A 23,355-nucleotide genomic window follows, 5' to 3' on the forward strand; every position below is an offset into this window, starting at 1 on the left:
ATGGGGGCTTATCCCGTTGTGCCTGCCCAGTGATGCTGCTGGGGAGCGGGGTCAAGGCATGGGGTCTTGCCCCAGTCCACCTGCCCAGCTCTCCTGCCGGGGAGCAGGGTGGGGACGCAGGGGCTTGCCCACTCCCTGGCTGGAATGCCAAGCGGGAGGAACGGGGCAAACCCCTGCGCCCCCACCCCGCTATCCGGCAGGAGCGCTGGGCGGGCAGAATGGGAGGAGACACACAACGTAATAAGGGAACATTGCAGGACTTTAAAGAAGTATGTTCTCTAATAGGTCAGCGACCTAACAACAAAACAAAACAACATTAAGTGAGGGGTTACTGTAAATGATGAACTGAGTGCTTCATCAAGATTAAATGTTTTCATTTAGTGGGTAGCGTCTTCTCTCTCTATTCAATGCCTCTGCACGGAGGTAACTATGTCCTTCCAGCCAAGGTGACTGTGATGCAGCTCCCATGAAGTCTGTCAGTTTTGATATATGTTGTCTAGAGAGGGACACTAATGAGTCATTTCTCCTTTTGTGAGAGTTTGTGACAGCTGCCCCCACTGTGTTCTCAGCTGCTGTCAGCTACAGAGTAAAGAACTGAATTCCATTCCTAACCATGTTTCAACAATCACACTAGATCAGCAGATTTACTTTTCATTTTTGGATAGTACGTAAATTCACAATTTAGAATATTCATTATATGTACCACAGATACTTAATAAATTATGTATATTTACATAAAAAAGTGATCATTTAGTAAAACAATAATCTCCTCATAAAAAACTTATTAGTGTGTTTATCTGTATCAAATAGTGCAAGTTTAAGGGATATGCCCTCATGTGCTTTGAATTACAATTTTTAAAAGAATTGAAAGATTTCATGATGAAATGTACCAAAGCTCCAATATTAAACCAGTATGAAATTTAAAGAAACATCTATCACTATGCTTTTCAGACTTGGTTTGAGGGACTGAGGTTAAACCATTTATTTTCTCTATGGTATTTACTCACTTGAGTCATTCACTTCTGATTTGGCTTTCTTTCTTTCTTGATTCCGAGATTTCTTTTTCTTTGTTATTCCCTGCCTCTCCATTTCATCATCACTGAAATCTAAGGCCTTAGGGAAGTACAAAAAGATGATATTTAGAAAAATTGTCAAAAAATTGTTATACATTTAAAAGTCAACATTTTAACTTTTAGAATACCTTACAGAGGTCCTTTGGAAAATAGGCTGATCAAGTAATTACAGACTGTATCACCATGCATATGCACAAGGGATTTAAATTAAGATTTCACAGACAACTTTAATTCTATCATTTCCTAACTTCTGAATGCTTAATTTAGTTTTTTGGATGTAATAACTAACTATATATGTGTATATAAACATACATGCAGTATTGTTAATAGTTACTGGATGCTGCCTACAATGTATTTTTTACTCATTAGAAGTTATCAAAAAACAGGGTCAACCAGTTATTACACAGCTAATAATTCCTCATTCAAAAATCTGAACTGGCCGGAAAAACCCTCTGCAGTATGTTGGCAGCAAAGGCATATTTAGGCCTGATAGAAGTGTGTTGTGAATTTTAAGAGTTTGTCTGATAACATTTAACAGCATAAGCATAAGCAGAACTGTGCATGTGTAAGAAATTGCATGTTAATCATGTTTATGAGTAAAAGACCAGATAAAGTAACTAAAAAAAGCTAGAAAAGATCCACTTGAACCAACACAAAACTTGTAATGATGGAGAATGAAAGTTAACATAGAAATGAGAGACAAATGCATATAAGAAAAGAAAGTTATAAATAAGTAAGTTTGTGTAACAAAGGGAGGTTGACGTTGTATTGTCCAGTGTTGGAGGCGATTATGATGGGATCATTCTGATGAGCTTCCTACTTGTAAGTAACTGATCACCACTTGCTAAGCACTTTGCCGTAATAAAGATTTCTTAGACACATGTACAGATTAAGTGAATCTCAATCCAACACAGCACATACCATAAATCCTCATATGAGGGGATGGAGAAATAACATTAATTTTTCTTCTTTTCTTCCCCCAGTCCAACAAATTCCCAGCTACTAAACAAAAATATTTATGAAGGCACTTTGGCCCAAATTTTAAAGGTATTTAGGCAACTAACTTATGGAAATCAATGGGTGCCTAAATGCCTTTAAAAATGTGATCCTTCTAAAAAAAAAAAAAAAAAAAAAAAAGGAGTACTTGTGGCACCTTAGAGACCAACCAATTTATTTGAGCATGAGCTTTCGTGAGCTACAGCTCACTTCATCGGATGCATACTGTGGAAACTGCAGAAGACATTATATACACAGAGACCATGAAACAATACCTCCTCCCACCCCACTCTCCTGCTGGCAATAGCTTATCTAAAGTGATCATCAAGTTGGGCCATTTCCAGCACAAATCCAGGTTTTCTCACCCTCCACCCCCCTACACACAAACTCACTCTCCTGCTGGTAGTAGCCCATCCAAAGTGACCACTCTCTTTACAATGTGTATGATAATCAAGGTGGGCAATTTCCAGCACAAATCCAGGTTCTCTCACCCCCTCACCCCCCTCTAAAAACCACACACACAAACTCACTCTCCTGCTGGTAATAGCTTATCCTTCTAATTATTCAATTGCCTAGAGGCTGCAGTGAAAAATTAACCATTTACACAGAGGACAGGGTGCTTGTTAAGCACTCATTATGACAAGTCAAGCTTGAAAAATAATCCAATACATAAAGTATTTTTTGTGAATAGTGCTAATCAACAGCAAAAAAAAAAAAAAAAAAAAGTAACTCACTTTCTCGTAACAGTTGTTCTTCGAGATGTGTTGTTCATGTCCATTCCAGGCAGGTGTGTGCGCGCCGCATGCACGGCAGCTGGAAGATTTTTCCCCTAGCAGCATCCGTAGGGTCGGCCTGGGCGCCCCCTGGAGTGGCACCTTCATGGCGCCCAATATCGGGCCCCGCCAGCCCCCACCTCCTCAGTTCCTTCTTGCCGACTATTCCAACAGAGGGGTAGGAGGGTGGGTATTGGAATGGACATGAACAACACATCTCGAAGAACAATTATGAGGAAGTGAGTAAACATTTTTTCTTCTTCGAGTGACTGTTCATGTCCATTCCAGGCAGGTGATTCACAAGCTAGAGCTCAGGAGGTGGGGTCGGAGTTATCCACAGAAAAGAGCACAGGTCGCCCAAAAGCCGCATCGTCTGAACTGTGTAATTGCATAGTGCAACGTAAATGTATGTATCGAGGACCACGTAGCTGCCCTGCAAATTTCCTGAATAGGGACTTGTGCCAGGAATGCCGCAGAGAAGGCCTGGGCCCTGGTAGAATGAGAGGTTATCTGCGGAGCGGGTTCCTTTGCCAGGGTATAGCACTCCCTAATGCAGGACGTTATCCATGATGATATGCGTTGAGAAGATCCTGGGAGGCCCTTCATTCTGTCTGCCACGGTTACAAAGAGTTGGACGGACTTCCGGAATGACTTAGTTCTCTCTATATAGAAGGCTAAGGCCCTACGCATGTCCAGTGAGTGCAGCCTACGCTCCCTATCAGAGGAGTGTGGCTTGGGATAAAACACTGGAAGGAAGATGTCCTGGGTCTTGTGAAAATGGGAGACGACCTTCAGGAGAAAAGCCGGCTGAGGCCTGAGCTGGACCTTATCCTTATGAAAAACTGTGTAAGGGGGCTCAGACGTGAGGGCTCTGAGCTCCGAAACCCGTCGAGCCAAGGTAATTGCCACAAGGAACGCGACCTTGAATGAGAGATATAACAGGTGGCCAGAGTTTCAAATGGTGAGCCTGTAAGCCTGAAGAGGACTAAATTGAGGTCCCAGACAGGGACCGGCCGATGCGCCTGTGGGAAAAGCCTGTCCAAACCCTTGAGAAAATGACTGACCATAGGGTTTGCAAAGACCGAGAGACCATCTGAGCCTGGATGGAAGGCGGAGATAGCGGCCAAGTGGACCCTTATTGATGACCGGGACAAGTCTTGATGCTTTAGGTGAAGGAGGTAGTCCAGTATAAGTGATATGGAGGCAAGGAGCGGCGACTGACTACGTTGCTCTGCCCAGATGAAAAACCTTTTCCACTCGGCCAGGTAAGTAGCCTTGGTGGAGGGCTTTCTACTACCCAGGAGGACTTGTCTGACCTGGTCCGAATAAGACAGCTCTGCGGCACTTAGCCATGGAGCATCCAGGCTGTAAGGTGGAGCGACTCCAGATTCAGGTGCCAGCCCTGGTCCAGCGTGATCAGGTGAGGGACCAGCAGTAAGGTGAGTGGGACCACTATGGACATTTCCAAAAGTGAGATGAACCAGTGCTGACGCGGCCACGCCGGCGCTATTAGTATGACTCGGCCCCGGTCCCTGCGGATCTTGAGGAGCACCCTGTGGACTAGGGGGATAGGTGGGAAAGCATATAGCAGGCAGCCCTCCCATGAGAGAAGGAAGGCGTCCCTGATGGACCCCGGGCCATGGCTCCCGAGGGAACAAAATGTCTGACATTTCCTGTTGCCCGGAGTGGCGAACAGGTCTATCTGGGGAGAGCCCCAGAACCGGAAGACTGAGCTCACATCTGGCCGAAGGGACCACTCATGGCCATTGAAGATCCAGCTGAGACTGTCCGCCAGTGTGTTTCACACCCCTGGGAGGTATGAAGCCTGCAGGTGGATCGAGTGCTCTGTGCAGAAATCCCACAGCGCAAGGGCTTCTCGGCACAGGGGAGAAGTGCATGCCCCCCCATCTGTTGATATAAAACATCGCCGAGGTGTTGTCCATGAGGATTGAAACACATCTGCCCATTATGTGCGTTTTGAAAGCATAGCATGCCAGACGCACTGCACTCAGCTCTTTGACACTGATGTGAAGAGCGAGGTCCACCGGAGACCAGAGGCCTTGGGTCTTGAGGTCCCCTAGGTGAGCCCCCCAACCTAGATCCGAGGTGTCTGACACCAAGTGAGCAAGGGCTGAGGGCTGGGAAAAAGGCACCTCTGCACAAACCATTCGAGGGTCGAGCCACCATAGGAGGGAGTCCAGTACCAGGCGGGGCACAGTTACGACCCTGTCCAACGCATCGGGCTGGTCTGTACACCGCTAGCCAAGACTGAAGTGGGCGCAGCCTGAGCCTGGCATGCTGCACCACGTATGTGCAGGAGGCCATGTGTCCCAGTAGCTTTAGACAGTTTCTTGCCAACGTTGTGGGGAACCATCTGAGGCTCTGTATGATGTCCTGAAGTGAGCGAAACCTGGCCTCCAGGAGGTTCGCCCTGGCTTGGGTAGTGTCCAGGACCGCGCCTGTGAATTCCATCCTCTGCACCGGGGACAGGTTAGATTTCTCCTCATTCAGGAGGAGACCTAAGTCGAGGAAGGTCCTCCTTCAAAACTCGACCTGAGCCTCCACCTGGGCTCTCGAGAGACCTTTGATCAGCCCAGTCGTCGAGGTATGGAAAAACCTGTATCTGGCACTTGCGCAGGAACGCCGTGACAACTGTCATGCATTTTGTGAATACTTGGGGGGCAGTCGACAGTCCAGACGGGAGGATGGTAAACTGGTAGTGGCCTCCGTTCACCACGAATCTGAGATAGCATTTGTGATATGGGACTACTGCGATATGAAAATACATGTCCTTCAAGTCGAGGGTGGCGTACCAGTCTCCTGGATCCAGTGAGGGGATAATGGAGGTTAGTGAGACCATGCGGAACTTGAGTTTCTTTACGTACTTGTTCAGCTGTCACAGGTCTAGTATGGGTCTGACGAAATACCGGGAGCAGAAACCCTTGCCCCTTAGCTACTGAGGAACCTCCTCCACTGCCCCTACCGAGAAGAGGGACTGCACCTCTTGAATTAGAAGTTGCTCGTGAGAGGAGTCCCTCAAGAGGGACGGGGCAGCGGTTGGGGGGGGGAGCGCGGGGCGGGAGGGTACAGAATTAGATGGAATATCCCCTCTCTACCATGTGGAGCACCCATCGGTCTGAAGTAATTCGAGGCCAGGCACAGTAGAAAGGGGATAGACAGGACGAGAAAGTAAGATGGGAAGGATCCAATGATCGTACTGGCAAGCCGTCCTCGACCGTACCCTCAAAAGGGTGGTCTAGAGCCCAGTGGGGCCCTGGGCTGGCCCAAGCTTTGTCCAGAGGGAGCTTTGCCTCCTCCAAGTACTCCTGTTCCGTCTACGCGGAGCGTCCTGGAGGTTTTGGGGTTGGTAAGGACGAGCGGCAGGTTGAGGCCTAAAATGTTTGCGCTGGAGAGCAGGCATGTGAAGCCCCAGTGAGCGAAGGGTAGCCCTCAAGTCCTTCAAGCTGTGAAGTCTCTTATGGTTGGCTTACCCCTGGAGTGGAACAGGGGGCATGCGGTCACCAGAGATTTCTCCCTCCTTTGGGGGAGGACGGCACCGGAAGGCGCATCAGGTCCGTTGCCACCTCAAACGCTTCCGGCGTCAATGGTGGTTGTATGTCTATCAGATGGTCCAGGGATCGAGGAGGGTTCGGACTCGATTGGACCCCGGCCGGGCAGGAGTTGACGAAACCCTGGGCGGAAGCAAGGCAGAGGAGGTCTGTCCCAAGCCACTCGTGGACAGCGCTGGTCCCTTAGGCTTCAAGGGGGGTGATCGGTCCCTCACCAGCCTCTTCTTTACTGGCACCGGAGATGGAGAACGGTGCCGAACTGAGGCTGACGCCCTATGGCCCGAGTAGTGGCAGTGCCAGTGGGCTTTAGAATCCTTAGCCCAGCCCATTTCGCATGCCGTTGGCGCCGGAGCACTGCACAGCGAAGAGGACATGCTCAGTGCCGGGTCGTTGGGTCTCGGGTCGGATTGCGGTCTCAGAGCCACTTCCATGAGCAGGCGTTTTAGTCTCTGCTCTCTGTCCTTATGGGTTCTTGGGCGGAAACCCTTGCAAATGCGGCACTTGTCCTTTTGATGAGTCTCACCAAGGCACTGCAGGCAAGACGAGTGAGGATCACTCTTGGGCATAAACTTTCCACAGGACTCACAGAGTTTAAACCCCAGAGACCCGGGCATACCCCCAAAGGGGAAACGAACTATCTAACAAACCACTGCTAACTATATGAAAAGTATAACTATAGAGAATAACTGTTTACACTCAGAACAAAGACACTGCTAAGGCGCTTGCTCTAAGAGTGAGAAAAGTTCCAGCTAGCCGTCACGGGCGGTAAGAAGGAACTGAGGGGGTGGGGGGTCGGCAGGGCCTGATATTGGGTGCCATGAAGGCGCCACTCCAAGGGGCGCCCAGGCCAACCCTATGAACGCTGCTAGGAGAAAAATCTTCCGGCTGGCATGCACACCTGCCTGGAATGGACATGAATAATCACTCGAAGAAGAAAACACCAATACATTTTAACTTAGTGCCTCTTACTTTAATTCATTATCCACAAGTACAGAATATAAAATATACACATTTTATACAATAGAAGTTTCACAACAAAAGTGAATTTTAAACCTGCATGGTGGTGGTAAGAACACTGCTTGCTGAAAGCTGGAGTAACAGGAGGAAACTACTTCTTTATTTTAAAGAATATTGATCTTTAAAGACCATTTGCCACTATTATAATGCATTCAATACTTCTGCAACATTTGTATTCTGATTTAGCTTGGCTATGCAGCATTTGGAATTCTGGCTAACACAATTCATTTAAGATTAATATTACTCATTAAAACGTCACAGCATCCACCCACACACTATGAAGAAGTCTTGTGGTGTGAGTAGTTCTTTGAGAACTTGCTCCTTTGTTCTGGACTTAAAAAACTAAACAAAACAAAACCATAACTAAAGCCAAAATTATTTTGCTACTATACTAAGAACCCATATTAGTAAGTGCAGAAAAACAAAATGGGCACCTGTTTCTATTAAAGGCAGTGAGCTAACACACTGCTGAAATGCTTGGATTTAAACAAAGATCATTAAAAAGGTAACGCAGACCAGCAAATTGCTATATTCAGACTTCTTGTATTACATTCATAAGCGAACCATAAAAGTCATGAAGTATATGCCAATATAATGTTTATTATTGAAAAAGCCTTTCAGCAACTTTTTCCAGTCATGATTCTTAAAAGACCTTGCATAATCTTTGCTCCCGCCCTAGAACAACCAAGGTACCTCCTGCAGCTAACTTTTTTGTTTCACTTAATGCGCTGTAAGAATCACCTTATGGAAGAGCTGCAATAACTTCCCCTTAGCATTGCAGCAAATGGACCAATCTCAGAGTTTGCTAGAAAAAGCTGTGTGGCTTAACTGCCCAGATATCATCAGGTGACCCCAAAGATGGGGGCCCAAGGCATGGGACAACTGAGTTCATGGTTAATCCAGACCTACTTGAAAATTACAAACTTGCCAGTAAAGAAGTGTTAAGGCGGAGAGTTATATGGGTCCCTGGTGCCCGTGCTCCACCAATATTTAAGAATGTGGGCCTAGCTCCACCAATGTTTGGGTTTACTGCACTTTGGGGGGCCCCACACTTCAGGGGGATGAGGGGTCCAGGGTGACCTGGGGGGCTAGTGGGGGGCCTGGCGCTGGCAGCAGTGAGCGACCTGGCCCCAGCTTGCCCCTGTTCCACCCCCATTCCACCCCTTCCCCCAAGCCCACATCCTGCCTCCTTCAGGCTTCTGCCCCATCCCCCAAGCAATGCCGGGAGCCTGCGGGGTGGGGCAGAGTGGGGCGGGCTGGGGCCGGGTCACTTGCTGCTGCCTGCATCAGGCCCCCCACTAGCTTCCCAGACCACCCTGGACCCCGTATCACCCTGAAGCACGGGCCCCCCCAAAGTTTGGTAAGCCCAAACACTGGTGGAGCCGGGTCCACGTTCTTTAAATATTGGTGGAGCATGGACACCACAGACCCACCAAAAGTTATATAAACCTGGCGCCATGGTGTTAAGCCCATATGTTAAAGAGAGAACAAGGAAAAGAGGCCTGAAATGGGTTGACCTAATTGTGAGAGAATATGAGTTAGGTGCTTCAGTGCTTTTGAAAATCCTACTAGGCACACCTCTGAATATTTAGGCACCTAAATACCTGAAGAAATCAGACCCTAGCTAACTAGAATATGGTTTAATACTAGAAATTAAAGGAGTACTGGATCATAATTACAGAAAAGTGACTGGGCAAAAAAGAAGGTCCTTCCTCCACGTAAGATTGCTAGGGACCCTTTTGTAGCCTGTACTGGAGAGAGCTCTTGTACAGTACCAGTAAACCCTGGTTTTTGAAGGCTGTTCCAAAGCTCAAGTGATACTGAGAAAACTGGAATGAGCCCCATTCCACAAATAGGAATGTAAGGGCAATGCCCTCAGAGAAGAACTACTGCTGGACAGCTCCACAACTTGTTTCTGGAAACAGTCTCCAGAAAGAAAGGTTTCTTACTTGTAAACTGGAGTTCTTCGAGATGGCTCTGCATATTCACACATATGGGTTTTGCACTGCCTAGTGGTGCCTAATGATAGAACCTTCTCCAAGCAGCATCCATTAAGAGCGCTCTCACGCCCCCTGCCACATCTTCCTTCAGCATCTCCAAACGTTCTGAGGGCAAGGCTATATAAGGGGATGCAGTGCCCTCTACCACCTGTGTTTCTTCCACCACCAACACAGAGACACAGAACAAAAGGGCTGAGAAAGAGGGGAAGGCAGGTGGGAAGTAAATAACCTTCATTTCTTCTTTCAGTGGGTCTGCATATTACATAAGAACAGCCTCCTGGGTCAGACCAAAGGTCCATCTAGCCCAGTATCCTGTCTTCTGACAGTGGCCAAAGCCAGAAGCCTCAGAGGAAATGAACAGAACAGGCAATCATCCATCCTGTCACCCATTCCCAGCTTCTGGCAAACAGAGGGTAGGGACACCATCCCTGCCCATCCTGGCTAATAGCCATTGATGGACCTATCCTCCATGAACTTATCTAGTTCTTTTTTGAACCCTGTTATAGTCTTGGCCTTCATAATGTCCTCTGGCAATGAGTTCCACAGGTTGACTGGGCGTTATGTGAAGAAATACTTCCTTTTGTTTGTTGTAAACCTACTGCCTATTAAATATATAGCACAACCTCACTAATTGACAACTGTGACAGAGCCATCCATCACATATTACCGATGTTGTAAGCCAGTCCCCAATTCAAGAAAGCATTTAAGCACATGCTTAACTCTTATCATGACACATGGGTCTCGAACGCAGGGTTCATAGTCACGGCCATGCCCCAACCCGCCACCTCGCAGTCTCCATTTATAGGCAGTTTGATAAGGAGTGCTGAAAATAACCTGGAGGATGGCACACAGTCCTAACTGAACAGAAACTGAAACACCATTCTACCAATCTAGCTTCAGACCTTGAGGCCAAATCGAGAGTATAATACTTAGCAAAAGTGTGTACAGAACAGAAGTCACAGCTCTGCAAATTTCAGTAACAGACACTCGCTTAAGGTAAAGAATAGAAGCCGCTGCAGCTCTAGTGGAATGAGATTGTACTGTTGCAGGCACAGGAATGTCTGCTCACGTGTAACATTCAATAATACATTTTAATCCATCTAGAAATAGTCTGGGAATAACTGTATAACCAATGTGATTGTTAGCATAAGACATGAATAATCTAGATGATTGTCAAAAGCTTTTAGTTCTATCTAAATATGCAAGAGCTCTTACTTCCAAAGTATGTAAAACAGATCACTCTTATTAATGTGCAACTTTGGAAAATAAATACCATCAAATTAATTGTCTGATGTGAAAATCAGAAGCCACTTTTGGCAAAAACTGGGATCAGTCCTAAGAACCACCTTATGTTTATGAAAGGACATAAAAGGTGGACCAGCCATCAAGACATTCAATTCACTCACACCCTTTCGGCTGTTATGACAATAATGAATTCCATTTTAACTGACAAATGATAAGGAACATTCATCCAAGGATTCAAAAAGGTGGCTTCTCGAGTGTAACTAAAACCAAATTAAGCTCTCAAGGAGGGACAAGATTTCTCAAAGGGGGAATGCATAATACATTGCCCCTTCATAAACTTCTTAACCATATTATGCACAAGCAGCCATCTACCATCTACTAAAAATGGTAAGCAGAGATCTATTTGAAAGTTCAGTTGGCAGCCGAATGAGATAACCCCTTAGTTTTTAAGGTGCATTAAATGTTCTAAAACACAAGGTATGGAAGCCGAGACCAGAAAATCAGACTTTCACTTCATGCAAGCCACAAATCTGGTCCATTTCAAATGGTAACACATTCTACCTCTCTAGAATTAAGCAGTATATCCTGAACCAACGAGGAACATGTCTGTTCAAGAGCCAGAGTCTGATCACCCAGGCCATCAGGCAAAAGCATTGCTGATCTAGATGAAGAATCCTGTCCCCTTGCTGAGACAGAAGAAGACATACAAAGACCCCACTGAACAGCTGAAGGGGATCCATAAGCCACTGTGGATACCACCAAGCAGGAGCAACCAGAAGCATCTTAATCCTAGCCTGACTTATCTTTCTCACTACCTTCTGAATCAAAGGAAGCAGGGGGAGGGGAGCATACAGATGGCCCCTTTCTGTAGTGTAGAATGAAAGCATCCGATATGGATTGACTGTTCCTGTCTGCACTTGAATAGAAAGGGCAACGCTTTTTGTTGAAACTCATAGCGAACAGGTCCATATCTTGCTGACCCCAACTGGAAAATATGCTCTGAATCAACTGATCCTTCAGCGACCATTCATATATTTGAGAACTGTGTCTATTGAGACAATCTGCAATTGTGTTCTGACCTGCTAAATGTAGGACCACTGGATAAATGTCACCAAGAATGCACCAGTCCCATAACCTAATCACCTCCGCACATAGCTTAGCAGGGTGACCACCCACATTTGTTGGCATAACACATAGCAGAACTACTTGCAGACACCTTCCATGTGAGGGAGGAATGATCTGAGGGACAGACAAATGGCTCAAGTCTGACACAATGTGCAAGCCACTCTCTTGAAAAGACCAGTGACCTCAAACTTTAAGTTGGTTCAGATGCACCCTTCATCTCTCCCAACATCTGTTGACACATATGGTTACTGTTACCAACAACAGGAGACTGAATTGGACACCTCTGAAAATGTTTGCTGACTACCACATCATGTGTGTCCAGAATGTCTCAAGGCATGATGACTAACATTTGAGGATTGTACAGATTTGTTTATATACTCAAGACATCCAATGCTACACTGGTCTCATTCTGAAACATGTAAATGGAATCCTGTAAGTAGTAGCTGCCATGAGACCCAGAGATAAGATTAGTATCTTAGTGTCATCTGTGAACTTGCATATCTGAATGTTTAAAATATATTGCAATATCTTTTAAAAATTCTGTCCTGTGACAGAAAGGCTTTCCATGCTCCTGAGTCCAATATGAAGCCTATGAATAAAAATTCCGAGTTGGACAGAGATTTGATTTTTTGACATTCAGAAGTTGTCCCATGTTTGAGGAAAGGGTGGTTGTAGAAGCAATGAGGCTTAATAGATCCTTGCAAATGGCACCCTTCAATAACCAATCATCCAAATAAGAGTAAAAAGAAATACCCTGCATTCTCAATTGAGCCGCTACGACAGAGAGGCAATTAGTCAAAACTCTTGGTGTTGGAGGCAGGCCAAATGGCAGCACCTTGTCATGGAAATGGTGTTCTGCTGCCACAAAATGAAGGTACTTTCAACGATTGTCAAATGATTGTCAAACTGGCTCTGTGGGTATGGGGAAAGCGGTGGATGTGATATACCTTGACTTTAGCAAAGCTTTTGATACGGTCTCCCACAGTATTCTTGCCAGCAAATTAAAAAAGTACAGATTGGATGATGGACTATAAGGTGGATAGAAAGATGGCTAGATCGTTGGGATCAACAGATAGCGATCAACTGCTCGATGTCTAGTTGGCAGCCAGCGTCAAGCAGAGTGCATAGGGATCGGTCCTGGGGCCAGTTTTGTGCATCTTCATTAATGATCTGGATGATGGGATGGATTGCACCCTCAGCAAGTTTTCAGATGACACTAAGCTGGGGGGAGAGGCAGATACACTGGAGGGTAGGGAAAGGATCCAGAGTAGACAAATTGGAGGATTGGACCAAAAGAAATCTGATGAGGTTCAACAAGGACAAGTGCAGAGTCCTGCACTTAGGATGGAAGAATCGCATGCACTGCTACAGGCTGGGGACCGACTGGCTAAGTGGCAGTTCTGCAGAAAAGGACCTGGGGATTATGTGGACGAGAAGCTGGATATGAGTCAACAGTGTGCCCTTCTTGACAAGGAGGCTAATGGCATATTGGGCTGCATTAGTAGGAGCATTGCCAGCAGATCGAGAAAAGTGATTATTCCCCTCTATTTGGCATTGGTGAGGCCACATCTGGAATATTGCATCCAGTTTTGGAACCCCCACTAAAGAAAGGATGTGGACAAATTGTAGAGAGTCCAACAGAGGGCAACAAAAATGATTAGGGGGCTGGGGCACATGACTTATGAGGAGAGGCTGAGGGAACTGGGCTTATTTAGTCTGCAGAAGAGAAGAGTGAGGGGGAATTTGATAGCAGCCTTTAACTACCTGAAGGGCTATTCCAAAGAGGATGTAGCTAGGCTGTTCTCAGTGGTGACAGATGACAGAACAAGAGGCAATGGTCTCAAGTTGCAGTGGGGGAGGTCTAGGCTGGATAATTTGAATCTCTGTTAGAATTGCATTTGCCAGTTGCCTTTCGTCATCCAGCAAATCCTGCACACACAGTGCCATCTTTGGAATTCATAACAGGCCATAGCAGCTTGGTAATTTGCCACCCTAATACCAAGAAAAGAACATTTTTATTCCTAGAGAATCAATCTTCTTTCTCTCTCTATCAGCTGAGGTGAAGTGTGCCTGTTCAGACTTCAACCTGCTACTAGCAGCAGTCACTATTAATGAATTAGATGCAGGGTGTGTATGGAAATATAAAAACCCCTCCAAAGATATCTGATATAATTTGTCTGCTTTCTTGGCTATAGACAAAAAGCAAGAGTGGTCCAAGCTGTCTTACCAGGCTGGAGCACACCAACAAGGATTGGTAGACATGGGGAAGTAGCCCAATGAACACCGGATGAGATATCTTCTCCATAGGCACTGAAGGCAAATTCAAAGTGGACACCAGGTGATCCACTAAAACTTACCTCAGGTGGTGGCTCTTGGTCATTCTGCCATGATGCATCAGACCCTTTCTCCCTAAAAGATTGGACACAAAGATGTTGAGAAGCTTTTAATAGCAATCTAATTCATTGGTTAACAAGAGATTCCTAATTCTGTGACTTTATCTAAAGTAATTACTTTACAAAAAAACAACACTAAGATAACAGATAGGCAGCTATGGCACCTTAAATAAAACATAAGTGGATTTTAAGCTTGTTTTTAAAACAGTTTCTAACTAGTTAGAAATCTATTTCACAGCCTGGTAGATCATGCAGTTACTACACACCATTTCTACAATGCTCCTACTTTGAGTGAAGGCTTCATATAGTTAATATTAAGCTTTGGCTGAGTACTTTTTCAAATTTTTTTTTAAAGCCAAATTGTTACAGTAAACTGGGGTACCTGTTGTATGGCCATTCTCTTTCCTAAGTGTCTGTTTTGACAATGGCACAGCATAGTTTGGAGGAATAGATAATGTTAAAAGGAGGTTCTTCTTACTTATGGCCCTGTGTCCAACCAACTCATCCTCCTCCATATTGCCACTTCAGGTTTGTGCTTACCATTGTGTAACGCCAACAGACCCCGGTTGTCAGCAGGTGGGATCAAACCTGAGAGCTTAGTCCACGAGCCTCTACTGCATGAGCTAAAAGCCAACTCACTGTTAGCTAAGGCTGCAGAGCAGACTCAATCTCTCTCTCTCAGTGGTCTCGGTGCCACTTGATGGGACATAACACCACACCCAGAAAGTATGTGGGTTACATATGCACTCCCCTTTGTCCCCAAACCACAATGATCACACACTACCTCTTGCTATCACTTTCATCTCATTCCCCTTTCTGTGATCAGAAACCCCTCACACACACATCCACCACCAGCTGGAGAATGCATTCAACTATTCTCACAGGTTTCTCTGCAGTTTACTTCCTGGCACAATAGAAAGATGGCTTAAGGAAACAAAGGTAAACACTTCTTGTTTAACACAGAAGATGAACAATTACCAGTCCTGAGTTAAATTTCACACCCCTTCAAACTCTCCAATATACCATTGTGTCCCATCTCCTCCAAACCTTCCCTGCCATTCTTGGTGTGTTTGGCCCACAGGTGGCACACAGAATGAGCAGTCTCTGCACTCTGTGGAAAGCAAAGGTACGTGGGAGGAGGAAGTTAAGTAGGGTACGGCCTGGTGATAATTATAATATGTAATGAGGGCCATAGTGGCCACTTGTTTGTCTCTTACTGAGTCCTTGGTCTTTTCTTCAAAGACTGATAATTCTGTTACCATAGGAATGCATATACTGCAGAATTTATACATTTTGAGTGCAAATACAGAGTTGTAGGACTTCTCTTCTTCTTCTTCTAAATGTTCTTAAGAATATTTCCTGGGATACACATTTCAGGTTCTTTTCCAAAAAACAGCCTGCGCCGCTTCCTGCGGCTCCCTGTGGCTGCGAGCAGCGAACTGCGGCCACTGGGAGCTGCGGACGGCCGTGCCTGCAGACGGTCAATGTAAACTAACCGTCTTGCGGCCCACCAGCGGATTACCTTGACAGGCCGCGTGCGGCCCGCAGGCTGCCCATCACCGATCTAAAGTAAATGAACAGAGAATGACTTGTCTGAAAATCTGTTGAAAGTATACAGTTCAAAGGCACATAATGGAGAAGTGAAGGGCCACTAGGTGAAGAAACCCACACCTGTGGATAAACTCAGTGAAAAGAAATACAGCCACAGGAACAACGAATCTAACAAGCACTACAAGCTGAAGAGAAGCAAAAGGTAGGACAGCAAGAGTAGAGCCGGACTTACAACGAAGGAGAGGAAAAGTGGATTCCTCTCTGAAGTGACATAGTATACTGCTGAGAGTAATTTCTTTTGTTCTTATTAATAATGATGCATTTGGTGTAACTGTACAAAGTAAGGAAGTGTGTACAAGCTCACAAAAGTTACTGCATTGTTAACTTACGGTTTATTATGATAATTAGTAGGTAGTTGGTAATATCGTATATTATTTATTTTCCTGCTACAGTTTTGGGTTTTCCCTTTTAAATAACTGAAAATTTAAAATGATCCCTTTGGTCGTGGCTTGCCTCTGCCTCCCCTCACATTTAGCATAGCCTAACCTAGCCTGGGATCACAGCATATGGATACAGTTAAAGCTGTATTAGTGGCTGCAAGCAATCTTAAAACTGAAATTCCCACAGGAGAATTAAGATAGACCCAGAGATGAAAGTAAGCCAGTGCGCCGTACCAGGGTGGATCGACTTCCCCAGGTACAATTTAAAGGGCCTGCGGCTCCCAGCAGCAGCTGGAGCCCCCGGCCCTTTAAATTGCTGCCAGAGCCCCGCTACTGGAGCCCTAGGGTAGCGGCGGCGGGGCTGGGATGGCGATTTAAAGGGCCCGGAGCGGTAACAGCGGCCGAGCCCTGGGCCCTTTAAATCGTCCCTGGAGCCCCGCCGCCGCTTCCCCAGGGCTCTGGCAGGCTCCAGGGACGATTTAAAGGGCCCAGGACTCCGGCCGCTGCTACTGCCCAGGGCCCTTTAAACCGCTGCTAGAGCCCACAGCTGCCGCTGTTACCCCGGGGAGGGGGAAGGAGGCACTTGCCGGTACAGGGTGGGCCGGGGCTGGCTCTGACCTCCCCCAGCCCCGCCCCTTCCGCCCGAGGCCCCTCCCCTCCCAGGGGCCAGAGCCGGCCCCAGCCCCGCCCTGTACCAGTAAGTCCCTAGACTTACTTTCACCCCGGACAGACCCGTAAATTCCTAATGCAATATTACTCAGTAGATTTTACCTAATCAAATACTTTAGCGTTTTGAACCCAGCTCTGCCACTGCCTCACTGTATTGCATGGTGAAGTCACTGAACCACTCTGTCTCAGTTTCTCTATCTGTAAACTTAATGCTTAATTACCTACTTCACAAAGATATTGTGAAAGATAAACTAGTTATATTTTATAGCACTTTGTAAATGTAAACAAATATGTAAATGTTAAGTATTATTTATTATCTAAGTAGTAAATAAAAGCTAGTTTCAAAATTGAGTTTTAACTGAGAGGATTAATTCAAATTCCTGATAAGGAAGAAACAGATGTAAAAGATATAGGTGTACCTGGGTTAAATTTAATGGCCTGTGATATGCAGGAGGTCAATCTAGGGGATCTAATGGTTCCCTCTGGCCTTAAACTCTACAAAACTAACATTAAAGAGAGAGAGAGAGAGGTCTTCTATCAAGATGGAGCAGATAATGAATTACTTCAAAGATTTAAAACCAAAACAAAACTGCCTCAAGAATCTGAATTTCATGCATTATTTTACTTGAAATGTACTACCACTTCACATTAGGGATTCAGAACACTAGGTAAGCTTGATTCCTACCATCTAAAAATCTAATTTTAACCAAATTGCACTTTGTGTATTGAATCGCTAGTACTTGCTTTGTTAGGAACTCATTTGAAATTGCATCTGCCATTATAACTTCTCATAGCAAATGTGGTCACACATCAACGTCTTTAAAAAGAAAAATTGTATTATTATATTCCTAGATAAAATATTGAACTCCTTAGGGTTAAGTACACAGGTAAACAAAGGGTAAAAAAGATGTAATTATCTCAACAACAAGCATTACAAACCCAGGAAATTCAATGTTACATTTAAGAAATATCCAAACATGGTAAGATATGAAAAAACACAATTAAGGCACCTTAACCTCATCCTACAATTATGCAGTAACCATACAATTAAGATTCATACACAATAGTGTTTGTAGTCTCAAATTAGAAGATATTTGTTTCTGAAAACATTTGACTTCCAATTTTTTCCTCATGGAAAAGCCAAGACACCTGAGGGATGGTGGAATATCTCAGGAGTCAATCTCTCCTCAAGCATCGAGGCTTCATTCCCTTTGGGAACAATAGGAGACAGTGGCCATTTTCAAAAAGGACTTTTTTCTAATGGCAACTCTAACTTCATTGTTCTTGTGAGCTATATGATGGCAATCATTTTGAAAGAGGGTGATGTTTAATAATTTTCTGTAATAACACAATTTATCAGGGCCTGCTGAAGGAGAAACTTTCTGTTATGAAGAATAAGGGAAAAAATTACTTTTATTCCTGTAAAGCTGCTTTAAAGGTAGCCAATGAACTGTAAGTTATAACTATATGGGAAGCCTGAAGAGTTTGAACAGTTCCATTATTAAGATCTCTCAGGACACAACAGCTGTCTGACACAGGGTGCTAAGTCCCTTAGTGGACCCATTTTTAAGTTAAACTTTAACTTGGATTTATTTGTCAATTATCAAAAAATGTATTCTGTACCCGAAGACTAAGTGCTATAATTTTGGAGAGGATACGCTGAATTCTTCATACATAAAATTCTTTAAGTGTAAAAAATTCAGCCCCAACTATGGAGCCACTAGAGGGGCTTCCATAAGTTTGCAGCACTATAAGAACAAATTATGAGGAATTTTTATCCAATTTTCAAATGTGTAGATTAAAATACATTAACTATACTACCCAATGGTTCAGGGAAACAGCAGGTTGCCCTCCAGCAAGACACTGCTGAAAAGTTTGCAATTTCTTATAGCGTCTGTGACAGATACGATTAACACAGGCATATCTTGAGACTATTACATTTAACATTATGAATGTTATCTGAATGGTGTGTGCCAGGCCTTAACAGCATGAAAACGTCGAAGACTATTACCCTGAGATGGGCCAGATGATATGGACCCATGGAATATTCATAGATCTTTGTACCAGAAAGTGTTAAATATACTTGTGTTCCTGGCTCACTGTGGAATCTGGAATCTCTAGGGGGTGATTACTGTAAAATACCAAAACTAATTATGCACATACCCAGTGACTGAAGCTTCCCTTGAGGGAAGGGACAATGATTCGTTTTACCTAATTTTACTAATTGTTTCAGAAAGCTTGGGTACAAAGGCTTGTGGGGGGTATAAAGAGCCAGCTTGAACTGAGAGAAGGGGACCCTTTATTTTGATTCAACAAATTAACATGACTTTTGTCCGAGTGGGAGCCAAACCCTGTAAAAGGGTTGAAAGGACTGGAACCTGCCAACGTCTCCACAGGACTGACAGGGAGACACTAGTAAGTTTAATATAGTGTTTAGACCATTTTATTGTTTTATATATATATTCTCTGTAAGGCTTTTATCCCAAAATAAATGTACTCTACTTTGAAAGAGCTGTTTTGTTACTTGTAACTACTTGCCTACACTATTCATAGACCTTAGAGAACACAAAGTGCAAGTGCTGGATTCTGGTCAGGCCTACTGGAACAAACACATTGAAGTGCAGGAGGCCTACAAGCCTTGAACTCCAGTCTAGAGAAAGAGGAGCGCATGCTTCTGCCAAGAGAGAGGTTACTGCTTGAGACCTGAGACCTAAGAAAGTATAGCTTGAGCAAATCACGGAGGGGGTCAAAGGTGCAGTTATCCTGAAACTAACAACATCTATATTCAAAGCACATAAAACAAGAAAAATCTGGTAACTTTTTTTTAGGGGAAAAGTAGATGAGAGTGAGGAAAACAAGTGTCACCTTACAAGGAGCATAAAAAGTTGTATTTTGGAACACAGTCAGAAAGTAGAAGGGTATTTTATTTTATCTACTTTTTAATTTATGTTTTGTTAATATATCTAACTTAAATTGTTAAGGGCTAGAGTCACAAAATTAAGCCTGGAACAAAAAACTCACCAAACAAAATGTGTTCTAGAGAATTACTAAATCTAGGATTGCCGTGAAGCCTGTTGTAATCCTCACAGTAAGTATATCTGATGGACAGATTAAGGAAGAGCACCAAGGTACTCAAGTTGATTGATAAGATACACAAAAAATATGTACTAATATTGATAGTTCTTACCACTTCCGATTGAGCAACCTACTTATTCTAGATATTAAAACCCACTTTTAGTTTTTATTATAAAGTATCAATCTATTTAATGCATCAGTGGCAACTGAGTTCTCTGAAATGGGTTTTAATTGACTTATGTAAATTCTGTGGACCATAATATTCCCCTTCAATGCATACATGGAGGGAGATCCTCTGTGGACAGATCTCCCACAAGGAAGGGTGACTCAGGCTCCTCTGTGATACCATCTCCTCCCTATATCTGGGATCTGTGCTGGGAAGGGGTGGAAGACATGCACATTATTCTTCGCCAACTCCACAGGAATTGGATAAAAGATAATACAACTTCTCTGTATCCTCCTCAGTGTTCCTAGAGGCAGCTGTTGCCAGCCGAAGTCCCTTGCAGTGCAGCTAAGGAGGCCATGAGGCCAGGGAGTGGGATTTCCCACTGGAGGCCTAGAGCCAGTGCCTCTGTGGGAATCCAACAGATTTAAGCAGAGGCTCTGTACCCTTTTCCAGCTCCTACCCCAACCCTGAAATCATATATGTGGGAGCTACATGAAGGATCCCTATGAGGTTTCCTCCCATGGGTCTGTTCAGAAAAAGGGAAGAGCTGAGCCCAAATTTATTTTCTTGTGTATTAAATGAATGCATCCAGATTCTATAGGGAATAAAAAACAAAATAAGTTTGGAAAAATACTGTTATTGTTGGGTATTGCTGAAGAGACTGGTGAAATTTTGGTCCCAAGGACAAACGGAAGAGAGGTCCTATAGCAATCTAAACAAACAATACATATGTAAATGGTGGAGGTCACCAAAAAGCAACAGTAGATAGTTCTACACAGCTCTTATCAGTGAATGCTTCTATAGGGTTTGTCTTGAAAACAAGTAAATAAACTGGACTTTCTGAAGATTTAATTTGAAACTTATTCAGACAAATCCAAGCATCTGTCAGCTTTCTCAAAGGCTCCTGAGGCTGTCAAAGGAGCACTAATGAGCCCATGCTAATCAAATGTCAATTATATTCAAGACAGCAACTGGGTTTTAACTGAAAATGACAGTTTTCAGAAAATTTTTTTTAGCTATCATAATACTAAAAATCTGGTGTAGCAACCTGTCCAAAAGTAATATAATAAGCTTTTCTGACCACAATTGTGTTATATAAAACTTGTAAATAGAAATAACTGAAGTGCACATGTATATTACCCCAAAAGTATCTAATAGCAGCTGCATAATGGATTGCCAGGGAAAAATTACTAACAATTCTACTTGCACTGTTCTTCCCTCATCGTAGCATCACCTATATTAAGGTATTATAGCTCCACCAACCAGAAAGCCAGGGAACAAGAATCTACAATTCCAAGTGGTTTGAAGTCAGACACAGTAACCCCTCCCATTTCTACCTCAGTCAAGAAACTTTACAGCAAGAAAAATTCTTTTAAGAGACTCACCACCTAACAAGCATTCCCCTAGAGAGAAGGAAGACAATGGAGGGAAGAAGAAGGTAACAGACAGTTATTGCTAAGTACATTTCTGCTGAGATACACATATTAAGCAGCTACAACATGCAGTAAGAATTAAGGGCAGTTAATATTCTCATAGCAGCACACATTTCATACTCTGATCCTCAAGTGCCTACAATATGATCCACAGGTTATAGCACTGCACTGGGACTCATGAGAGCTTGATTCAATTCCTGCTCCAGCAACAGACTACCCATATGAGCTTGGGCATGTGTCTCAATCCCCCCTCTGTAAAACCATACATAGCACTTCCCTGCTTCACACAGGAATTGGGAAGATAAAATCTATTAATAATTGTGAAGCACTCAGAACCAACAATGATGAAGCACAAATACTTAGGAGGGGAAACCTGCTTTTTGTTGCGTGCACACAGTTGATTATTCCTGAGCAGCAGAAGACTGCCAAGTTGCTTTAAGGATGGAATGTAACTCTTGCCTTTGATGTCAGAGGAACAAAAACATCTCTTCTTCACCCTCCACCCCCAGAATTTCTGTAAGAAAACAAATATCTGGCAGAAATACCAGAGCGAAGTATCAAAGGGAACCTGTAGCTCTGGTAGGTCATTACATGACACTTTGCAACCATACTGATTGCCCATAAAACTCAAACCTTGCTATAAGCCAGACAGGGAAACAATGACAAACTTATCATCCTACTTCTGAGCCAGGGTTTTCTTCCTCAGCATACCACAACACAATTCACAAGAACAGAGATACTAAATAACCTTCTGCAAGAAGGGGTAATAATTCTTTTATTTTTGAATTTTGGCATTTATTCTTAAGATTTACAAGTCCATCAAAAGGCTGACTTATCAGAAATATTATGTAAAATAAACCTTAAAATTAAACTCTTTAGATTGGACTTCATGTTTCAGACAAGTGTATTTTCCTTTTTAGCAGGTGATTATTCTTCATTAAAAGCATTACATTATTAACTGAACATCTACTTTCCTCTGGTGTACTGGTTAACAAAACTAAGTGAGGTTTATGCATAAAACACTGAAACTTTACTTTGTTCAATATGGGCTGAACACAGGCTACGTTTTCAAAGGAGATCATAGCTTCCCTTATGATCCTGATCTTTGAGCTGTTCCTTTTCGAGAAGCTACAATCATCTAGTCAGGAGCAGGACCTGGAGCATTACAATTGCTGTCAATCATCAATGCTGGCGGCACTGGAGTTCAATTTATAAGAGACCCAAGCTAGATGTACTTGGAGCTCTGATTCTCAGGTAATAATCATAAGTCTCAGCATACCCAACTACACTGAGGGAATCTGCTGATGCAGGATGAGAAGAATGCAAAGCCAGTCCTAAATGCTTTGTGGCAGCCTTGCAGGTAACTATGGGCTACATCAGACAATGTACTGCTACTCAATATGACCACCCCACCCTCCACTTGCAGCACATAGATGCAATCTGAGTTGTGTAATATTAACTACAGTTGCAGAAGTGCTATTTTGTCATAATGCTAGACAACGAATTTTATGTTATAACATCAAATTTGGAACAAAAAAAATCAGTGTCAGAGGGATTATTATAATGGTGGTAGAGTCTCTTCGGACAGAAGACAGCTTTCATTTGTGGAAGAAAGAAAATGCAATACATTACAAAGAAAAGAGGTGGGGGGGGTTTGCAGAAATTGTGCCAATTACAATAAAATTAAATTATTTCAGACAAAATAGTGACATAGGAAAATTGGAAGTCTGGTTATGTATTTTACGTTGTTTTAACAATAAGTTTCAGTAATTGCTCAAACACTTAGAAGCTTGAAGATTACATATGTTCCTTTAATAACTATCTTTATAC

The 23,355-nt window shown here is 43.8% G+C and overlaps 1 protein-coding gene across 2 annotated transcripts in view; it reads right to left on the reverse strand.

Moving 5' to 3' along the window:
- NAF1 (nuclear assembly factor 1 ribonucleoprotein) overlaps positions 1-23,355 on the reverse strand; it is a 74,133-nt gene that overhangs the window by 5,545 nt on the left and 45,233 nt on the right. For both annotated transcript variants that reach the window (XM_074951087.1, XM_074951086.1), the window contains exons 6-7: positions 14,156-14,207; positions 1,008-1,113 (exon numbers count right to left, since the gene is read on the reverse strand). In XM_074951087.1, coding sequence (XP_074807188.1) covers positions 1,008-1,113; positions 14,156-14,207 — 158 coding nt within the window. The remainder of the gene's footprint in view (positions 1-1,007; positions 1,114-14,155; positions 14,208-23,355) is intronic.

The sequence above is a fragment of the Natator depressus genome, chromosome 4, assembly GCF_965152275.1.
Source record: "Natator depressus isolate rNatDep1 chromosome 4, rNatDep2.hap1, whole genome shotgun sequence".
Taxonomy (NCBI): domain Eukaryota; kingdom Metazoa; phylum Chordata; order Testudines; family Cheloniidae; genus Natator; species Natator depressus.